Source organism: Engystomops pustulosus, chromosome 7, assembly GCF_040894005.1.
Source record: "Engystomops pustulosus chromosome 7, aEngPut4.maternal, whole genome shotgun sequence".
Classification (NCBI taxonomy): domain Eukaryota; kingdom Metazoa; phylum Chordata; class Amphibia; order Anura; family Leptodactylidae; genus Engystomops; species Engystomops pustulosus.
The window spans coordinates 7,535,851-7,555,231 of NC_092417.1; the positions used below are offsets into that span (position 1 = coordinate 7,535,851).

Genomic DNA, 19,381 nt, shown 5'->3' on the forward strand with positions numbered 1-19,381 from the left:
CCCAGATCTGTCCACCTGAGTGCCCCCCTGTCCTAACCACAAGCGGTAAAATTGTATGGGATCTTTTATTCCCCCTGATGGGTAAAGGCGATCACCTTTACATAGATAATTTCTATACAAGTGTCCCTCTCTGTCAGTGCCTCCTTGAAAAAGGAACAGTGGCCTGCGGAACAATAAGGAGGAATCAAAGAGCCCTCCCAAAAAATCTGGTGGACCTTAAATTGAGACGGGGTGAAAGCAAGTCCTTGTGTCAGAGTAACATCATGCTGACAAAATATAAGGACAAGAGAGATGTGTTTGTCCTCACATCTATCCATGCAGATTACAGCACCCCTTTCTCTGTTAGAGGAGCCAATGCCACAGTCCTCAAGCCAGTCTGCATACAGGAGTACAGCCAACACATGGGAGGGGATGATCTAGCCGATCAAATGCTACAGCCATATAATGCGATTCGCAAGTCCCGCACTTTGCACTAAATGCACTGCAACCTTTTTGTACCAACTGCATTGTATAATTCCTTTATCATTTACCGCAAGACCCGCCAACAAGTAACATACCTGGCATATCAAGAACAAGTAATTAAGCAATTACTGTTCCCAGAGGGTGAAGAGGGTGCGAGCACATCCCATACTAGTCACGCCAGCAGAATTGTGCCAGGACAACATTTCCCATCTGAGATCCCCCCCACAGAAAAGACAAGATGGCCATACAAAAAATGCAGTGTGTGTTACAAGAAGGGAACACGCAAAGATACCGGTTATCAATGCGACACTTGCCCAGATAAGCCAGGGTTGTGCATCAAAGACTGTTTCCGCGCTTACCATACTTCCCTGGAATATTCATTTTATTGTTATTTTGTCATTTTTGTTATTTTTACATGATCCTGAACAAACATGCCCAAAATTTCATTTGCAATGTTGGCCATTTACAAAGTGATATTATACCTAAAATTTAAAACCACATTTCATTTCATTATACCCCTAGATGAATACAGAAGGAACAAGTGTTCTCCACAACATATGCAAATAGATTTTGCCTGTGTAACACCCCTTCAGGCCTACCTCTGCAGGAAGGGTGTACGGTGACTTCAAACTCAATATGGCGCAGTGCCTCCACCCGAATCTTGCTTGAAGCTCTGTAGGTAAGCAGGAGGGTTTTCCTCTTCTGCCAGGGGTTGACTCGGGAAACCCCTGCCTAAGCTTAACACACACTCACAATAGGTAAGGGTAAAACAACTTGGCAGGTTTATTGTGAGGGAAGGAATTAGGGATGAGCCAAGTGCAATGAATGCAAACAGGGAAAAACATAAACAGGAATAAAATATTTACAGAGGCAGATTTTCTACTAAAATGTACTGCTAGTGATAATAAAGGGCAACTGCACTCCCCAGGCCTGGGAGGGATAATGGTGCAGAGGGGTCCCTTTAACTAATGAGCTCTGTGAGCAACAGAGGGGATAAATCAGAACACAACACAAATGACACGTGTCACTATCACACACTCTGTAGGTGACAACACACTCTCTCTACCTGCACAGATTACACTATTATGCTGCAGCTATGCATATTACACAGTCCAATCGTTGGGGCCCTGTTGCCGCGGACGTTGGCGCGCTTTCTGTAACGTTGGTGCACTTAATACTTTCAGTACTCCTGCAAACTCCTTACTAACAATAAAGTCTACTCACAACTCTGAGTAACTGCACCCAGGCTTCTGCTTGTAGCTGGGACCAGGCACCTGGATGGTAATGGAGGGGCAGGCAGGAACCTCCTGTGTGGTGGATGTGGAGACCTCCTGGGGATCAGGCTGTGGTGCAGAGATGGAGCTCCTCCAGCAGGTCCTCTTCTCCTCTGGGGCTGAGCTGCTGGGCTGTCTCTAGTCCTCTGCTGTGTCACTCTCAGTGCAGGACTCTCTACACTCTGCCATGTGCTGTCAGTCCTCTCTGCTGCACATGAGGTCTCTCTTCCTTCTCCTTCCCACAATCCCTTGTTTTTCCCATCAGCCCTTTCTCCAGCAACTCCTCCTATCAGTGTCAGTGGCACAGAGCAGCAGTGATTGCTGGGAGATGTAGTCCAGTCTGCTCCTGAGGAGTAGGTGCTGCTAGCTGCTGGTCTTAACCCCTGCTGCCCAGCAATTACATTGTCCTGTTCACGTGTTGTGCTCTTAGCTGGGGTTACACTCTCCCCCTGGGGAGTCACATTGGAAGGCCCAGCATGATAAGATGACTCGCCACCTAAAAAACCAATTGGTGTGAAAGCATCCTGACTAACACCACTACCAAAAACACACAAATCATTTGGCCACAGGGACACAGAGGGAAAGTATGGCCACTGACTAGTGAATTGGGGTCGTACAACTCTAGGGACCTCAGTAGCTTGACCCATTCTATCATAGGTCAGCATCATGGGTGGTCTAGTGTTCCTTGTGGGACGAGTGTGTACTGCAGGAGTTCCCTCCTCAACCCCCAGCTCTTGACATATTGACTCAGGTTCTGTAATGGATACTTCTTCGCCTGGTGACTTTATTCCTTCTGAATTCTCCCCCGACTGTGGACAAAGGAGGATAGCCTCTGGACTGGGTTCATCTTGGTTGTCCACAGGAAGACACTGCTCTGGACTGTCATGAATGATAGGATATGGATCTCCTTCACATCTATAGTCTAACCCCCACTCATCACTGGAGTCACTATCACTGCTTTCAGGGGTGACTACCGGATCGACTATTCTTCTATGACGAGGACTCCTTCTAGGACGCCGGGTGACTGAGGCCCCATCTTCTTGTGACTGTTGCAATCTGATGTTCTGTCCCACAGGCAACAGATGTTGACGATGATAGGTCTTTATTATTCCACTTCCATTCTCAGGTTTAACTCTGTAAGATGGAACACCAGGCAGCTTCTCAACTACCACATAGGGCTCTGGTTTCCAACGATCAGCAAGCTTGTGTTTTCCCGGAAGACCCAGCTGTTGAATTAGAACTCTATCTCCAGGTTGCAGAATGTGTTCTCGTACCCTGCGGTCATAGCGGATCTTGTTTCGTGTCCCTGCTCGACCAGAAGCTTGATCAGCCAATCCGTAAGCCCTTTTCAATTCTTCCTTTAACTGGGACACATATTTCATATAAGTCTTCCCAGATGAATGGTCGGGTGACACTCCAAAGCTGATATCCACTGGTAGCCTAGCTTCTCTCCCAAACATGAGGAAGTAAGGGGAGTACCCCGTCGACTCATTCTTTGTACAATTGTAAGCATGGACCAACTGACTTATATGACGGCTCCAGCGTCCCTTTTGCTTGGTGTCCAAAGTACCCAACATATTGAGAAGGGTGCGGTTGAACCTCTCCGGTTGAGGATCCCCTTGTGGGTGGAAAGGGGTGGTTCTAGACTTCTTGATCCCACATATCTCACACAGCTCTTTGATCAGTCGACTCTCAAAATCTCTTCCTTGGTCAGTATGGATGCGAGCTGGCAATCCGTAGTGTACAAAGAATTTTTCCCACAATGTTTTTGCGACAGTGACTGCCCGCTGGTCTTTAGTGCAGTAGGCCTGTGCATAGCGGGTGAAATGATCAGTGACTACTAGGACGTTGCAGATGTTGCCCTCATCTGGCTCAATGGAGAGGAAATCAATACACACTAAATCCATCGGACCATCGCTGTTGATGTTCACCAAAGGTGCTGATCGAGTTGGCAAAGTTTTCCTCAGGACACACCGAGCACATGACTTGCAATAACCCTCGATGTCCGCTTCCATTCTCGGCCAGTAAAATCTGTCCGCAACAAGACCAGTTGTCTTCTCAATTCCAAGGTGTCCATGTTCATCATGTAAAGCTTTCATGACCATATTCCGAAACTGAGTGGGTAGAACCAGCTGTCTTCGGACCTCTCCATTTTGACGTTTAACCTCCCGGTAGAGCAGGCCAGCTCTCACAACTAGATATTCCAACTGACGAGCTAGTAAAATGGACTCCTCGGTCTTCAGTGCATTTCTTTCAGGCCTCCTTGCTCTTTTCACACACCATCGAACCACTCCCACAGAAGGATCTTCTTGTTGGGCCTTTTCCATTTGGTTTCGGGTCAGTTGAGGCAAGGAGTCTGTCTTCACCCTAGTCAACTTGCAAAACAAAGGTGGCAGAGCTTTCTCAGACACTCCTAGGAATTTTGCACATCCCTTGAGAGGAATAGTGGCAGCTTGATGCTTGTGACATAGAGCTTTCACTTCTGGAGCAGGTAATTCTAACCAAGCTTCTTCCTCTTCATTCAGCGACTGCCTGGGCAGGCGGGAAAGGGCGTCAGCATCAATGTTTGTGGTTCCTCGCCTATACTTTAAGCTGAATTCATATACAGCTAATGCTGCAAACCATCTGTGCCCAGTCGCATCAAGCTTAGCTGTGGTCCTCACGTAAGTCAGGGGGTTGTTGTCGGTGTGAACTTCAAACTGTACCCCATACAGATAATCATGGAGCTTGTCCACCACTGCCCATTTCAATGCCAGGAACTCTAGTTTGTGAGCCGGGTAATTGCGCTCACTGGGGGTTAATCCTCGACTGATATAGTAGACGGGCCGCAGAATTCCACCATGCTCCTGGTACAGAACTGCCCCAAGGCCTTCAAAGGATGCATCCACATGCAGCACATACTTCTTGTTAGGGTCTGCATAGGCTAACACCGGAGCCTGGGTTAGGCAGGACTTCAGCTTCTCAAAAGCATCATCACACGCAGGTGTCCATCTCTCTCCAAATGGTTCATTAACCTTGAAAAAGGTCTTCCCTTTCACCTTCATGGTATGCAAGTTCTTTCTGGGAGGTGGATATCCCTGGGTGAGAGCAGTTAGAGGCTTGGCAATCTTAGAGTACTGTGGTACAAATCTTCTGTAGTACCCACAAAATCCTAGAAAGGACCTAAGCTCCCCCAACTTGGTGGGTTTGGGCCAGTTAACAACAGCTTCTACTTTAGCTGGATCAGTAGAGATCCCCTCCCGGCTGACAATGTGTCCCACATACTTCACGGCCTTTTGGCAGAACCGACATTTTTCAAGGGACAATTTCAGCCCAGCTTTCTTCAATCTGTCCAACACCTTGAATAGCCTCTGGTTGTGTTCTTCTAGGGTTTGTCCAAACACGATCAGATCATCCAGGTAGACCAATACCTCCCGAAAATTCATGTCTCCCATCACCTGATCCATGCACCTTTGGAACGTTGCAGGTGCGCCAGTAACTCCTTGAGGCATTCTTTGGAACTGGAAGAATCCAATGGGACAAATGAAAGCCGTCTTCTCTTGATCCTCCTTATTCATGGGTATCTGGTAATAGCCACTTCGGAGATCCAGCACAGAAAACCACTGGCTGCCCTGTAAGCAATCTAGAGCTTCATCAATCCTGGGGACTGTATACTGATCAGGGACTGTGCGCCGATTCAGAGTACGGTAGTCCACACACATCCGAATATCCCCATTTTTCTTGCGGGCAATAACAATGGGAGAAGCATATGGGCTATTGGACTCTATGATGACTCCTGCATCTAGTAGGCCTCGTAAGTGCTGCCTGACGTCTTCAATATCTGCAGGAGCTAGCCTTCGAGACCTCTCTCGGAAAGGCTTCTCATCCGTCAGCCTAATGCGATGCTCCACTCCCTGCGCCAGGCCCAGATCCCAGTCACCTAGGGAGAATGCTTCTCTACGTTCCATCATGCCTTTTATTAGTGACTCCTTTTCATATTTCTTCAGGTCACTACCTTCAAAACAGGGATCAAAACATTCCTGATGTAGCTCCCTCCTTTCTTCCTCCTTTCTAATATAAGCAGCCAGACAAGCTGGGTGAATAGTGAGGGTCTGTGAATAGTTATCACCACCAATTTCTCGGCACCACTGTGCTAATGTACGGAAAATGTTGGCATTTGTTCCTACTATGACCGGTATGGATCTCTGGTCTCCTTCCGCCTCTGGACAGACCAGTGCTATGATGGGTATTTCTTTCTCCACTCCAGCAACTGTCTTTGGAAAGCGTAGCATAACAGACACATATCCTCTGTAAGGGTAGCTATGTTCACTCAAACCCCAAACAACAAGTCCAGACAAAGGCTGAAGGGGCACCCCTGAGAGGTATTTCTTGTACCATTTTTCAAAGATGATAGACACTTGAGACCCGCTGTCCAGCAGCACAGTGCAGGGTTGGCCATTAATACTAGCTGGAACATGTGGGGCTGGTCCAACCAAGTCTTTCGGAAATTGTCCCGGTTGAGCGGCAGTGGATGGAGTGGTGGGGCAAGCATTTGACCTTGAATGGGGGTCAGTATGGGACTCTACTGACCCCCTTCCCCGTTTCCCGACAGCTTGTTTTCGTAATGGGAAAGAGACTTCTTAAGACTCCACCTGTTTGGACATCGCCGAGCAACATGGCTGGGATCCCCACAAACATAACATCCCTCTGTCTTTTGGTCTCCATCTCTTTGTCGATCCTGACTGGTGCTTCTAGTGGATCGTGGTTGTCTCTCATTGGATGTGGGAACCTGTTTCAACCTCTCAACTTCTTTTGTATGGCTTTTTATGAGTTGAGAAATTTGTTCTGCTTGCTTCTCAATGATTTTGAGAAGCTCCTCCTCTCGGCTTGGCTCAGCCTTTAGAGTAGCAGCAGTGACTCTTTTGGATGTTTGCTCTCGGGCTGCCATAATAGCTTCTTCCTGTCTGACTTCTTTCAGCAACAGATGGAAGGAAGGAGGAACCTTCTCTTTGTCGCAGCACCTTAGTCTTTGAGCAGTGGGATCATTGGTGAGAGCACCTCGCAGTACTTGATCCAAACGGTACCGGTCCACATCTTGAGAACTGAGCCCGCCTTTGGACACAATTCTGTGCACTAGTTTGTCCAGTCGGTAAAGATAGTCAGATAATTTCTCACCCGGTTCCTGGTAAGTGGTGCGGAGCTTATAAAGAAGGTCTGTTGCATCTTCTGGAGTCCCAAAAGCATCCTCAAGTGCAGCCATATAGTCTTGAAAAGTTGCATTAGGATCACTTCGCCAAGCAGCCTGCACTACCTCCATCGCTGGACCCTTCAAACTCTCCACTATTCTCTGCTTCTTTACTGCATCCGTGCACTGCCACTCTTGCAGGTACTGCAGGGACACATCTCTCCATGTGTCATACCCCTCTTCACCGGCTGGGGTTGGAGTGATACCTGAGAAAGTCCTCAAACGGCGATAGCTTGACTCTGGCTGAATCTTTGCAAACTGACTCACTAACCTTTCCATAGCTGCTACCAGCATGTCAGCAGAAGCTGGTGTTTCTTCAGATCTGGCTGATAGTGGGGTTGGAGGTAAACATCTACTAGGCCTCCTATGCTGTGTGTTTGGATCCTGTTGCCCAATCACTGCAGGCCTCATAGGCCATATGATTTTCCATTGCCTACCATGTCCTGGCGGCACAGCTATAACTGATGCAAAGTATTCTCTTTCCAAAATCTTATCAGTTGCTATTAATGCTGCTGGGAATGGTGTATCTTCATCACCCCTGCGATCAACCACCTTTGCATGGGTGACACCAGGAAGTTCATTCACTATCTGCAGTATCTCATCATCAGATGCATGAAAGAATTTACCACACAAGGCAAAACTTTTTTCATCACCAATGCACATCTCCTCACACCATGTGGACACTTCTCTCTCTGTTAAAGTCTCCATGGCAACTGTTTTGTTTGTTCAATCTCAGCAGTGCCTCCACTGTAACACCCCTTCAGGCCTACCTCTGCAGGAAGGGTGTACGGTGACTTCAAACTCAATATGGCGCAGTGCCTCCACCCGAATCTTGCTTGAAGCTCTGTAGGTAAGCAGGAGGGTTTTCCTCTTCTGCCAGGGGTTGACTCGGGAAACCCCTGCCTAAGCTTAACACACACTCACAATAGGTAAGGGTAAAACAACTTGGCAGGTTTATTGTGAGGGAAGGAATTAGGGATGAGCCAAGTGCAATGAATGCAAACAGGGAAAAACATAAACAGGAATAAAATATTTACAGAGGCAGATTTTCTACTAAAATGTACTGCTAGTGATAATAAAGGGCAACTGCACTCCCCAGGCCTGGGAGGGATAATGGTGCAGAGGGGTCCCTTTAACTAATGAGCTCTGTGAGCAACAGAGGGGATAAATCAGAACACAACACAAATGACACGTGTCACTATCACACACTCTGTAGGTGACAACACACTCTCTCTACCTGCACAGATTACACTATTATGCTGCAGCTATGCATATTACACAGTCCAATCGTTGGGGCCCTGTTGCCGCGGACGTTGGCGCGCTTTCTGTAACGTTGGTGCACTTAATACTTTCAGTACTCCTGCAAACTCCTTACTAACAATAAAGTCTACTCACAACTCTGAGTAACTGCACCCAGGCTTCTGCTTGTAGCTGGGACCAGGCACCTGGATGGTAATGGAGGGGCAGGCAGGAACCTCCTGTGTGGTGGATGTGGAGACCTCCTGGGGATCAGGCTGTGGTGCAGAGATGGAGCTCCTCCAGCAGGTCCTCTTCTCCTCTGGGGCTGAGCTGCTGGGCTGTCTCTAGTCCTCTGCTGTGTCACTCTCAGTGCAGGACTCTCTACACTCTGCCATGTGCTGTCAGTCCTCTCTGCTGCACATGAGGTCTCTCTTCCTTCTCCTTCCCACAATCCCTTGTTTTTCCCATCAGCCCTTTCTCCAGCAACTCCTCCTATCAGTGTCAGTGGCACAGAGCAGCAGTGATTGCTGGGAGATGTAGTCCAGTCTGCTCCTGAGGAGTAGGTGCTGCTAGCTGCTGGTCTTAACCCCTGCTGCCCAGCAATTACATTGTCCTGTTCACGTGTTGTGCTCTTAGCTGGGGTTACACCTGGATTTAATTTTACTAGCGCCAAAAACTTTCATTATACCCCTAAATGAATAAATTCTGCTTTCTGGGTGTTGCTTTCAATAAGGTTCACTTATGGTGGTGTTACATTATTCTGTTAGCTCAAATCTACTATAAGTGTGGAATGGGGCCTATAAGTCACTATTGCTTTATCCTGGAAACCTTTAAGGATTTTGTTTCCAAAACGGGGTCACTTGTTGCGGTTTTTAACGGTCTCCATTCCCAAAAGTCTTTGTAAATGAAAGGTGTGACATAAAACTTTCAGGAAAATTTACTCACTCATAACCAAATGGTGCTCATTGGCGCTCTGTTCTGTGCCCTGCTATATGCCCTAAAAGCAGTTTACACCCACATGTGGGGTATTTCTGTGATCAGGAGGAATTGTGCAATAAAATGGGGTGTGTGCTTTTTCCTACAACCCATTGTAAATTTGTACATTTTAGGCCTAAATTAATATATTAGTGAAAAAAATTATTTTTCAAAATTTGACTTCCATATTATTTTATTTTTTGTGAAACACAGAGGGGAAGAAAAGGCCATTGTACCCCTTAATAAATTCCTTCAGGGGTGTAGTTTCCAAAATGGGGTCACTTTTTGGGGTTTTTAAATGTTCCCATTCCCCAGAGTCTTTGTAAATGAATGATGGTGGCCTAAAACAGTTTCAGGAAAATCTACCCACTTATAACCAAATGGTGCTCGCTCTGTTCTGTGCCCTGCTATATGCCCTAAAAGCAGTTTACACCCACATGTGGGGTATTTCCGTGCTCAGGAGGAATTGTGCAATAAAATGGGGTGTGTGTTTTTTCCTATATTTGTACATTTTAGGCCTAAATTAATATATTAGTGAAAAAAAATTATTTTTCAAAATTGTACTTCTATTTCTCTTTAATTCCTGTGAAACACCGAAAGGGTTAAAAAAAAAACCTTTTTAAAAGTGGTTTTGAAAAGCTGGATGGGGGCTGAAAATGCTGAAATGAAGTAATTTGTGATGGTTTTTTATTGCAAAGTCTTTTAAAAAGCTCTTTCTTAATTGCAATAGTCCATAAACACGGTTTCCAAATTTTCCTATAAATTGCTGTTACTATTGTAAGTCTGCTAACATCCTAGAAAAATTTAAGAATATTTACAAAGTTATTACAATATAATGCAGAGCTATGGTAAATGCTATTTATTACCATATATACTCGAGTATAAGCCTAGTTTTTCAGCACAAAAAATTGTGCTGAAAACCCAAACTCGGCTTATACTCAAGTAAAAAAAATATAGGTTTTACCAGGGTTTTGTGGTAAAATTAGGAGCCTCAACTTATACTTGGGTTGGCTTATACTCGAGTATATACGGTAATTTGGCTGGTAAGATTGTCTGTCTGAAAAAAAAAACATGTTAAATTAGAAAAATTTCAGATTTTTTGCTACATTTCCCCTTTTTTAATAAAAAAAACATGATTCATATCAACTAACATTTACCACTGACATAAAGCACAGTGTGTCAAGAAAAAACAATCTCAAAATAACACAGATAAGTTATTGTGTTCTGAAGTTATTATCAAACAAAATGATACATGTCAGGTCTGAAAAATAGGCTTGTGTCCTGAAGGTCATTTTAGGCTGCGTCCTTAAGGTGTTAAACGCTTTTAGTAATCTTTATATACAAGTAGGTTCACCGCACCGTGGTCCGCGTTCGGCGCACCATGCTCGCCCGCTTCCTGTTCAGGCGCACGAAGTGATCGCGTGCATGGTGCGCCGAGCGCGGACCAAGGTGCGGTGAAGCTACTTGTATATAAAGATTACTAAGCGTTGAAACGCTTTACATCTCTTTAAAAACAGAACAAAAATAAGCTCCGGCACCAGCTCACCCTGAGCTGGTGTACGGCATTTGCAGCTTATAACCACCATTGGAAGTGGAAGGTTTCCTTTAAATACTCTATGCTGATTTTTTTATACTACCTTTTGATGCCCGATATATCAGAAAATAAAAATAATTTTCCCATATGGTCCACACTGTGATGATGAAGAAACTGCAAATGTCCTAATTTCCACTTGCCTTCACACAAATTGTAATAAAAGGTCAAAAAGTTACACATAAAAAAAATGACACCCTACACCACTGGTACCGAACCTATTGCACGGGTGCCAGAGGCGGCACTCAGAGCCCTTTCTGTCGGCACCCGGGCCATCGCCCCAGCACACCAGACAGGACTCAAAGAATCTTCCTGCAGTTCCAAGCAACTTAAAAGATGCTGGTGTCAGCCATATTGAAACTTCGGAAGAGGGAGAATGAGTAGACAGGGCCGAATTATCTTTGGAGGACCTCCTGCTGGCCCCACGATTCTCTGTGTACAGAGGGACACTGGAAAGAAGCTACAATGATGAAAAGTTATCATCTTTCTTCTGTGTTGCTGTCCTCAGGAGGCCAATATGATCGAAAGTTGTTGAACAGGGAGCAATAAGTCACTGCTTTAATTTTTGGGAGGCACATCGCAATAAATAAGGGGGATTTTGGGTTGCAGTTTGGCACTCGACCGCTAAAAGGTTCGCCATCACTGCCCTACACTGTTCTGTGCTATATTACCCCCGGCCAGGAGGAATATAAGAGTAGTGAGTGCTGTATTACCCCCGGCCAGGAGGAATATAAGAGTAGTGAGTGCTGTATTACCCCCGGCCAGGAGGAATATAAGAGTAGTGAGTGCTGTATTACCCCCGGCCAGGAGGAATATAAGAGTAGTGAGTGCTGTATTACCCCCGGCCAGGAGGAATATAAGAGTAGTGAGTGCTGTATTACCCCCGGCCAGGAGGAATATAAGAGTAGTGAGTGCTGTATTACCCCCGGCCAGGAGGCGTAAGAGTAGTGAGTGCTGCATTACCCCCGGCCAGGAGGAGTAACAGAGTAGTGAGTGCTGTATTACCCCCGGCCAGGAGGAGTAACAGAGTAGTGTGTGCTGCATTACCCCCTGCCAGGAGGAATAACAGTAGCATGTGCTGCATTACCCCCTCCCGGAAGGAGTAACAGAATAGTGAGTGCTGTATTACCCCCGGCCAGGAGAAGTAACAGAGTAGTGAATGCTGTATTACCCCCGGCCAGGAGAAGTAACAGAGTAGTAAATGCTGTATTACCCCCGGCCAGGAGAAGTAACAGAGTAGTATGTTCTGTATTACCCCCGGCGAAGGAGGAGTAACAGAGTAGTGAGTGCTATACTACCCCCGGCCAGGAGGAGCATCATAGTAGTGAGAGCTATATTACCCCCTGCCAGGAGGAGTAACAGAATAGTGAGTGCTGTATTACCCCCAGCCAGGAGTAGTAACAGAGAAGTGAGTGCTGTATTACCCCCCAACAAGAAGGAGTAACAGAGCAGTGAGTGCTGTATCACCCCCGGCCAGGAGGAGTAACAGAATAGTGAGTGCTGTATTACCCCCGGCCAGGAGGAGTAACAGAGTAGTATGTTCTGTATTACCCCCAGCCAGGAGGAGTAACAGAGTAGTGAGCGCTGTATTACCCCCAGCCAGGAGGAGTAACAGAGTAGAGAGTACTGTATTACCCCGGGCCAGGAGGAGTAACAGAGTAGTGAGTGCTGTACAACCCCCTGCCAGGAGGAGTAACAGAGTAGTGAGAGCAGTATTACCCCCTGCCAGGAGGAGTAACAGAGTAGTGAGAGCAGTATTACCCCCTGCCAGGAGGAGTAACAGAGTAGTATCTTCTGTATTACCCCCGGCGAAGGAGGAGTAACAGAGTAGTAAGTGCTGTATTACCCCTTGCCAGGAGGAGCATCATAGTAGTGAGAGCTATATTACCCCCTGCCAGGAGGAGTAACAGAATAGTGAGTGCTATATTACCCCCGGCCACGAGGAGTAACAGAATAGTGAGCGCTGTACTACCCCCGGCCAGGAGGAGTAACAGAGCAGTGAGTGCTGTATTACCCCCTTCAAGGAGAAGTAACAGAGTAGTGAGTGCTGTATTACCCCCAGCCAGGAGGAGTAACAGAGTAGTATGTTCTGTATTACCCCCGCCAAGGAGGAGTAACAGAGTAGTGAGTGCTGTATTACCCCCGGCCAGGAGGAGTAACAGAGTAGTATGTTCTGTATTACCCCCGCCAAGGAGGAGTAACAGAGTAGTGAGCGCTGTATTACCCCCTGCCAGGAGGAGTAACAGAGTAGTGAGCGCTGTATTACCCCGGGTCAGGAGGAGTAACAGAGTAGTGAGTGCTGTATTACTCATTATTTACCTGGTGCTGATATGTACCAGAACATATGTGCCCTGGAGTCACAGCCACTTACCTGACAACTAATGACTTGTACTGGGTGTCAGATAATAATGGAAGTCCTGTCCTGTCACAGGAGAGATATTACCTCACTTATATATAAGCACATCATCTCCTCACACACAGTAATCACTAATAATGTCTATACTCCTGGGTCCTGAAAGGGTTGTATCCCTCCCCTGCTACATGTATATAACACAAGAACCGCTGGGGCTTCTCCTCACACATATAAGAGCCGCCATTATGTGATTCCCGCCATCACCTTCTCCTCACACACATAAGAGCCGCCATTATGTGATTCCCGCCATCACCTTCTCCTCACATCATCTTCTCCCTAAGGTCACTGCTCTCCTCACACCTCACACTCCATAACCCCGCCCCCTCGTCTTCCCGCCCTCTCACCTCATTGGCTGCTCTGCACTCCGCGGCCATTTTCTCTCCGCATCTCCATCACCTCAGAGTGTGAGAGACTCCAGGAGCCGCCTGACACCCGCGAAGGAGGAGACTGATCCCTCCCTCTCCCCTCACCGCTCTCCATGTCTCTGACAGGAAAATATATCTCTGGCTGCACTGCTGAGGAGGGACATAGAGCTGCAGGTGAGCACAGCGCCCCACACAGGACACACAGGGGACAGCATTAGACTGGAGGGAGATGAAGCAGCAGGTGAGCACAGCGCCACACACAGGGGACAGCATTAGTCTGGAGGGAGATGAAGCTGCAGGAGAGCACAGCGCCCCACACAGGACACACAGGGGACAGCATTAGTCTGGAGGGAGATGGAGCTGCAGGTGAGCACAGCGCCCCACACAGGGGACAGCATTAGACTGGAGGGAGATGAAGCTGCAGGTGAGCACAGCGCCCCACACAGGACACACAGGGGACAGCATTAGTCTGGAGGGAGATGAAGCTGCAGGTGAGGACAGCGCTCCACACAGGACACACAGGGGACAGCATTAGTCTGGAGGGAGATGAAGCTGCAGGTGAGCACAGCGCCCCACACAGGACACACAGGGGACAGCATTAGTCTGGAGGGAGATGAAGCTGCAGGTGAGAACAGCGCCCCACACAGGACACACAGGGGACAGCATTAGTCTGGAGGGAGATGAAGCTGCAGGTGAGCACAGCGCCCCACACAGGACACACAGGGGACAGCATTAGACTGGAGGGAGATGAAGCTGCAGGTGAGCACAGCGCCCCACACAGGGGACAGCATTAGACTGGAGGGAGATGGAGCTGCAGGTGAGCACAGCGCCCCACACAGGACACACAGGGAACAGCATTAGTCTGGAGGGAGATAGAGCTGCAGGTGAGCACAGCGCCCCACACAGGACACACAGGGAACAGCATTAGTCTGGAGGGAGATAGAGCTGCAGGTGAGCGCAGCGCCCCACACAGGACACACAGGGGACAGCATTAGTCTGGAGGGAGATGAAGCTGCAGGTGAGCACAGCGCCCCACACAGGACACACAGGGGACAGCATTAGTCTGGACAGAGATGAAGCTGCAGGAGAGCACAGCGCCCCACACAGGACACACAGGGGACAGCATTAGTCTGGAGGGAGATGAAGGTGCGCACAGCGCCCCACACAGGACACACAGGGGACAGCATTAGTCTGGAGGGAGATGAAGCTGCAGGTGAGCACAGCGCCCCACACAGAACACACAGGGGACAGCATTAGTCTGGAGGGAGATGAAGCTGCAGATGAGCACAGCGCCCCACACAGGGGACAGCATTAGTCAGGAGGGAGATGGAGCTGCAGGAGAGCACAGCGCCCCACACAGGACACACAGGGGACAGCATTAGTCTGAAGGGAGATGGAGCTGCAGGAGAGCACAGCGCCCCACACAGGACACACAGGGGACAGCATTAGTCTGGAGGGAGTGGGGCTGCAGGAGAGCACAGCGCCCCACACAGGACACACAGGGGACAGCATTAGTCTGGAGGGAGATAAAGCTGCAGGTGAGGACAGCGCCCCACACAGGACACACAGGGGACAGCATTAGTCTGGAGGGAGTGGGGCTGCAGGAGAGCACAGCGCCCCACACAGGACACACAGGGGACAGCATTAGTCTGGAGGGAGTGGGGCTGCAGGAGAGCACAGTGCCCCACACAGGGGACAGTATTACACATAACACGCGCTCCTGTGATGTCACACATAGGTAACACATAACACGCGCTCCTGTGATGTCACATACGGGTAACACATAACACGCGCTCCTGTGATGTCACACACAGGTAACACATAACACGCCCTCCTGTGATGTCACATACGGGTAACAGATAACATGCGCTCCTGTGATGTCACATACGGGTAACAGATAACATGCGCTCCTGTGATGTCACATACAGGTAACAGATAACACGCGCTCCTGTGATGTCACACACAGGTAACAGATTACACGCGCTCCTGTGATGTCACATACGGGTAACAGATAACATGCGCTCCTGTGATGTCACATACAGGTAACACATAACACGCGCTCCTGTGATGTCACATACAGGTAACACATAACACGCGCTCCTGTGATGTCACACACAGGTAACACATAACACGCGCTCCTGTGATGTCACATACAGGTAACACATAACACGCGCTCCTGTGATGTCACATACAGGTAACAGATAACACGCGCTCCTGTGATGTCACATACAGGTAACACATAACACGCTCTCCTGTGATGTCACATACGGGTAACAGATAACATGCGCTCCTGTGATGTCACATACAGGTAACAGATAACACGCGCTCCTGTGATGTCACACACAGGTAACAGATTACACGCGCTCCTGTGATGTCACACACAGGTAACACATAACACGCGCTCCTGTGATGTCACACACAGGTAACAGATAACACGCGCTCCTGTGATGTCACACACAGGTAACACATAACACGCGCTCCTGTGATGTCACATACAGGTAACAGATAACACGCGCTCCTGTGATGTCACATTTTCAGCCACTTATGGCGATTTTTGTGATTCTGAATGGAAATGACACTATAAGTATTAATGACATCACGGCGTTGGTGCCTTAAAAGCGATGATGTGTCCGGCGTCCGCTCTCTGATAGTCTATGACTATGGGGCCACTGCCATTCTTTATGTTGTCATGTTGCTTTTCTTTATACGCGTCATTAATGTGAGAATAGCCCTGAACAGCAGAGGAGCAGCCTGTCCCAGACCTCAGCGGGGAAAGGGTTAAGACAGAAGTATTTACCTCATAATCATCAGCACAACTGAAAGCGAAAGTAACTTCTATCCGGATCCTTCTTCCATTACTTCACTGGCGGCCATTTCCCTGCAGATCTCGTCTCTGTCCACACTGTGCGGCCTCCAGGTAATATCCTCCTCTCTTATCTGCTGTATATATATATATATATATGTCCTGTCACATGTTATATGGTCTCTGTATACACTGTGCAGCCTCCAGGTAATATCCCCCTCTCTTATCTGCTGTATATATATATATGTCCTGTCACATGTTATATGGTCTCTGTATACACTGTGCAGCCTCCAGGTAATATCCTCCTCTCTTATCTGCTGTATATATATATGTCCTGTCACATGTTATATGGTCTCTGTCCCCACTGTGCGGCCTCTAGGTAATATCCCCCTCTCTTATCTGCTGTATATATATATATATATGTCCTGTCACATGTTATATGGTCTCTGTATACACTGTGCAGCCTCCAGGTAATATCCCCCTGTCTTATCTGCTGTATATATATATATATGTCCTGTCACATGTTATATGGTCTCTGTATACACTGTGCGGCCTCCAGGTAATATCCCCCTCTCTTATCTGCTGTATATATATATATATATGTCCTGTCACATGTTATATGGTCTCTGTATACACTGTGCAGCCCCCAGGTAATATCCCCCTCTCTTATCTGCTGTATATATATATATGTCCTGTCACATGTTATATGGTCTCTGTATACACTGTGCGGCCTCCAGGTAATATCCCCCTCTCTTATCTGCTGTATATATATATATATATATATATATATATATATATATATATATATGTCCTGTCACATGTTATATGGTCTCTGTATACACTGTGCGGCCTCCAGGTAATATCCCCCTCTCTTATCTGCTGTATATATATATATGTCCTGTCACATGTTATATGGTCTCTGTATACACTGTGCGGCCTCCAGGTAATATCCCCCTCTCTTATCTGCTGTATATATATATATATATGTCCTGTCACATGTTATATGGTCTCTGTCCACACTGTGCAGCCTCCAGGTAATATCCCCCTCTCTTATCTGCTGTATATATATATATGTCCTGTCACATGTTATATGGTCTCTGTATACACTGTGCGGCCTCCAGGTAATATCCCCCTCTCTTATCTGCTGTATATATATATATATATGTCCTGTCACATGTTATATGGTCTCTGTATACACTGTGCAGCCTCCAGGTAATATCCCCCTCTCTTATCTGCTGTATATATGTATGTCGTGTCACGTTATATGGTCTCTGTCTACACTGTGGACATATATAGGGATTTGCTAATGCTGCTAAGAAATAGTGTGATTAGCCTGTTGCCCCTGCTGTATTGCCTCAGAAACCCCAGAGATATAAACAGGGGTTGTTTTGTAAATACAATCTGCAGTAGTGATGGGAATTACGTCTCTTCTTAGTGAGCTGGCTCATTAGGCTCCGCCCACTAAGAAGAGCCAGCTATTTTGGCTCTTGAACAGGCCAATCCGTAACCCCATACCAAACCCCATACGTGGTGAGCCGTTTAGGGGAGGGGTTTAGTGAGCCATCAGCTAACAATGTTGTTCACATAAATGAGTCAGCTCTTTGTGCTGGTTCATTCTCGTATGACCTATGACCATAGCTCCCAATATTTTTGGAAGGGAAAGAAGGATAAAATGGCAGCACGCGTAGTGATCCTCCTAAGCCACACCCCCAATCTCGCCCTGGCCATGCCCCAACTTTTTACCATAGTATCATAATAATAGTCATCGTCTCAATAATAATAATAAATACATTTTTGCCCAGCCTGGGATTTAAACCCACAACCTCACAGCTCCATCTGCCATAGAGACACAGAGCCTCTACCCACTAGGCCAGTGGTGGCGAACCTATGGCACGGGTGCCAGAGGCGGCACTCGGAGCCCTTTTTATGGGCACCTGCACCATCACCCCAGAACACTAGAAAAGACTCAAAGAATCTTCCTGCAGATCCAAGCAACTTAAAAGATGCTGCTTTCAGTCATATTTTGATACTTACTTTGATACTTGGGACTGTAGGAAGAGGGAGAATTAGACAGGGTCGGATTATTTTTGGAGGACCTCCTGCTGGCCCCAGAGGGAAACTGGAAAGAAGCTAAAATGATGAAAATTTTCCATCTATCCAGAGGTCGCGATAACGCCTCTGCAAGCGTCATAGACGCGTTTAAAGGCTGATTTACTCCCCCAAAAGATCACCAAGCGTATAAGTACGCTTGGTGATTTTCTTGTCTGAATGTTAGCTGCCGCTTCCAAGCGGTGACGGCGCCGGCTGCGATCATGCAAAATATTCTCTGCAGGATCGCAGCGCTGAGTGTCTGGAGGCAGGACAGGGAGGGACTTCCTGCTCACTGTCCGAGCCTCTCCCGCGGGGCGCTGAGAGATGGGTGAGAGATGGTGGAGCCGAGGGGGGTAAGGGGGCGGAGCCGAGCGAGTGGTGAGAGATGGAGGAGCCGAGCGGGGGGTGGGGGAGGGATATCTGTTACCGGGGCTGTGCTCCTGATCAGTGTACGATCATGCACACAGCCAGTAACAGGATCGTGCTGTCTATGTGACAGCCCAATCGTGTACTGTGACAGGGGACTGATAATAATCGGCCCCCTGTCACAGCAGCCCCTGTATACAGTGAGAGGCTGCAGGAAAGGTGCTGTGCATCCTCTCTGCAGGTCTCTGTATATAAATCACTGATGACAGTGATCCAATGGGCTCTTACCATTAGATCATTGTTATCTGTCATCTATATTTGAGTATATTATATGTTCCATTTCTAAATGTGTCCCTGCAAAAAAAAAAAAAAGTTATGTTCCCAAACTCCAGAAAATAAATTAAATAAAAATTCAGCAGCATCAGCCCAAGACTGGGCTGGGGGCCGCCATCAGCCATAGTCCGCTCTGTAGACAATAAGGCTGCATTCACACAAACGTATGCCCGCAAAAGGCTGCATTCACACAAACGTATGGAGAGGAGGAAGGGGTGACCTGCATTGGGTAATGTCCTTTTCCC

The 19,381-nt window shown here is 47.5% G+C and overlaps 1 protein-coding gene across 1 annotated transcript; it reads right to left on the reverse strand.

Annotated features, from left to right (window-relative positions):
• Positions 1-6,297: 6,297 nt before the first annotated feature.
• On the reverse strand, positions 6,298-7,668 carry LOC140068902 (paraneoplastic antigen Ma1 homolog). The gene has a single exon (XM_072114262.1). It carries the CDS (start codon positions 7,666-7,668, stop codon positions 6,298-6,300), a length of 1,371 nt encoding a protein of 456 aa, XP_071970363.1.
• Positions 7,669-19,381: the final 11,713 nt, after the last annotated feature.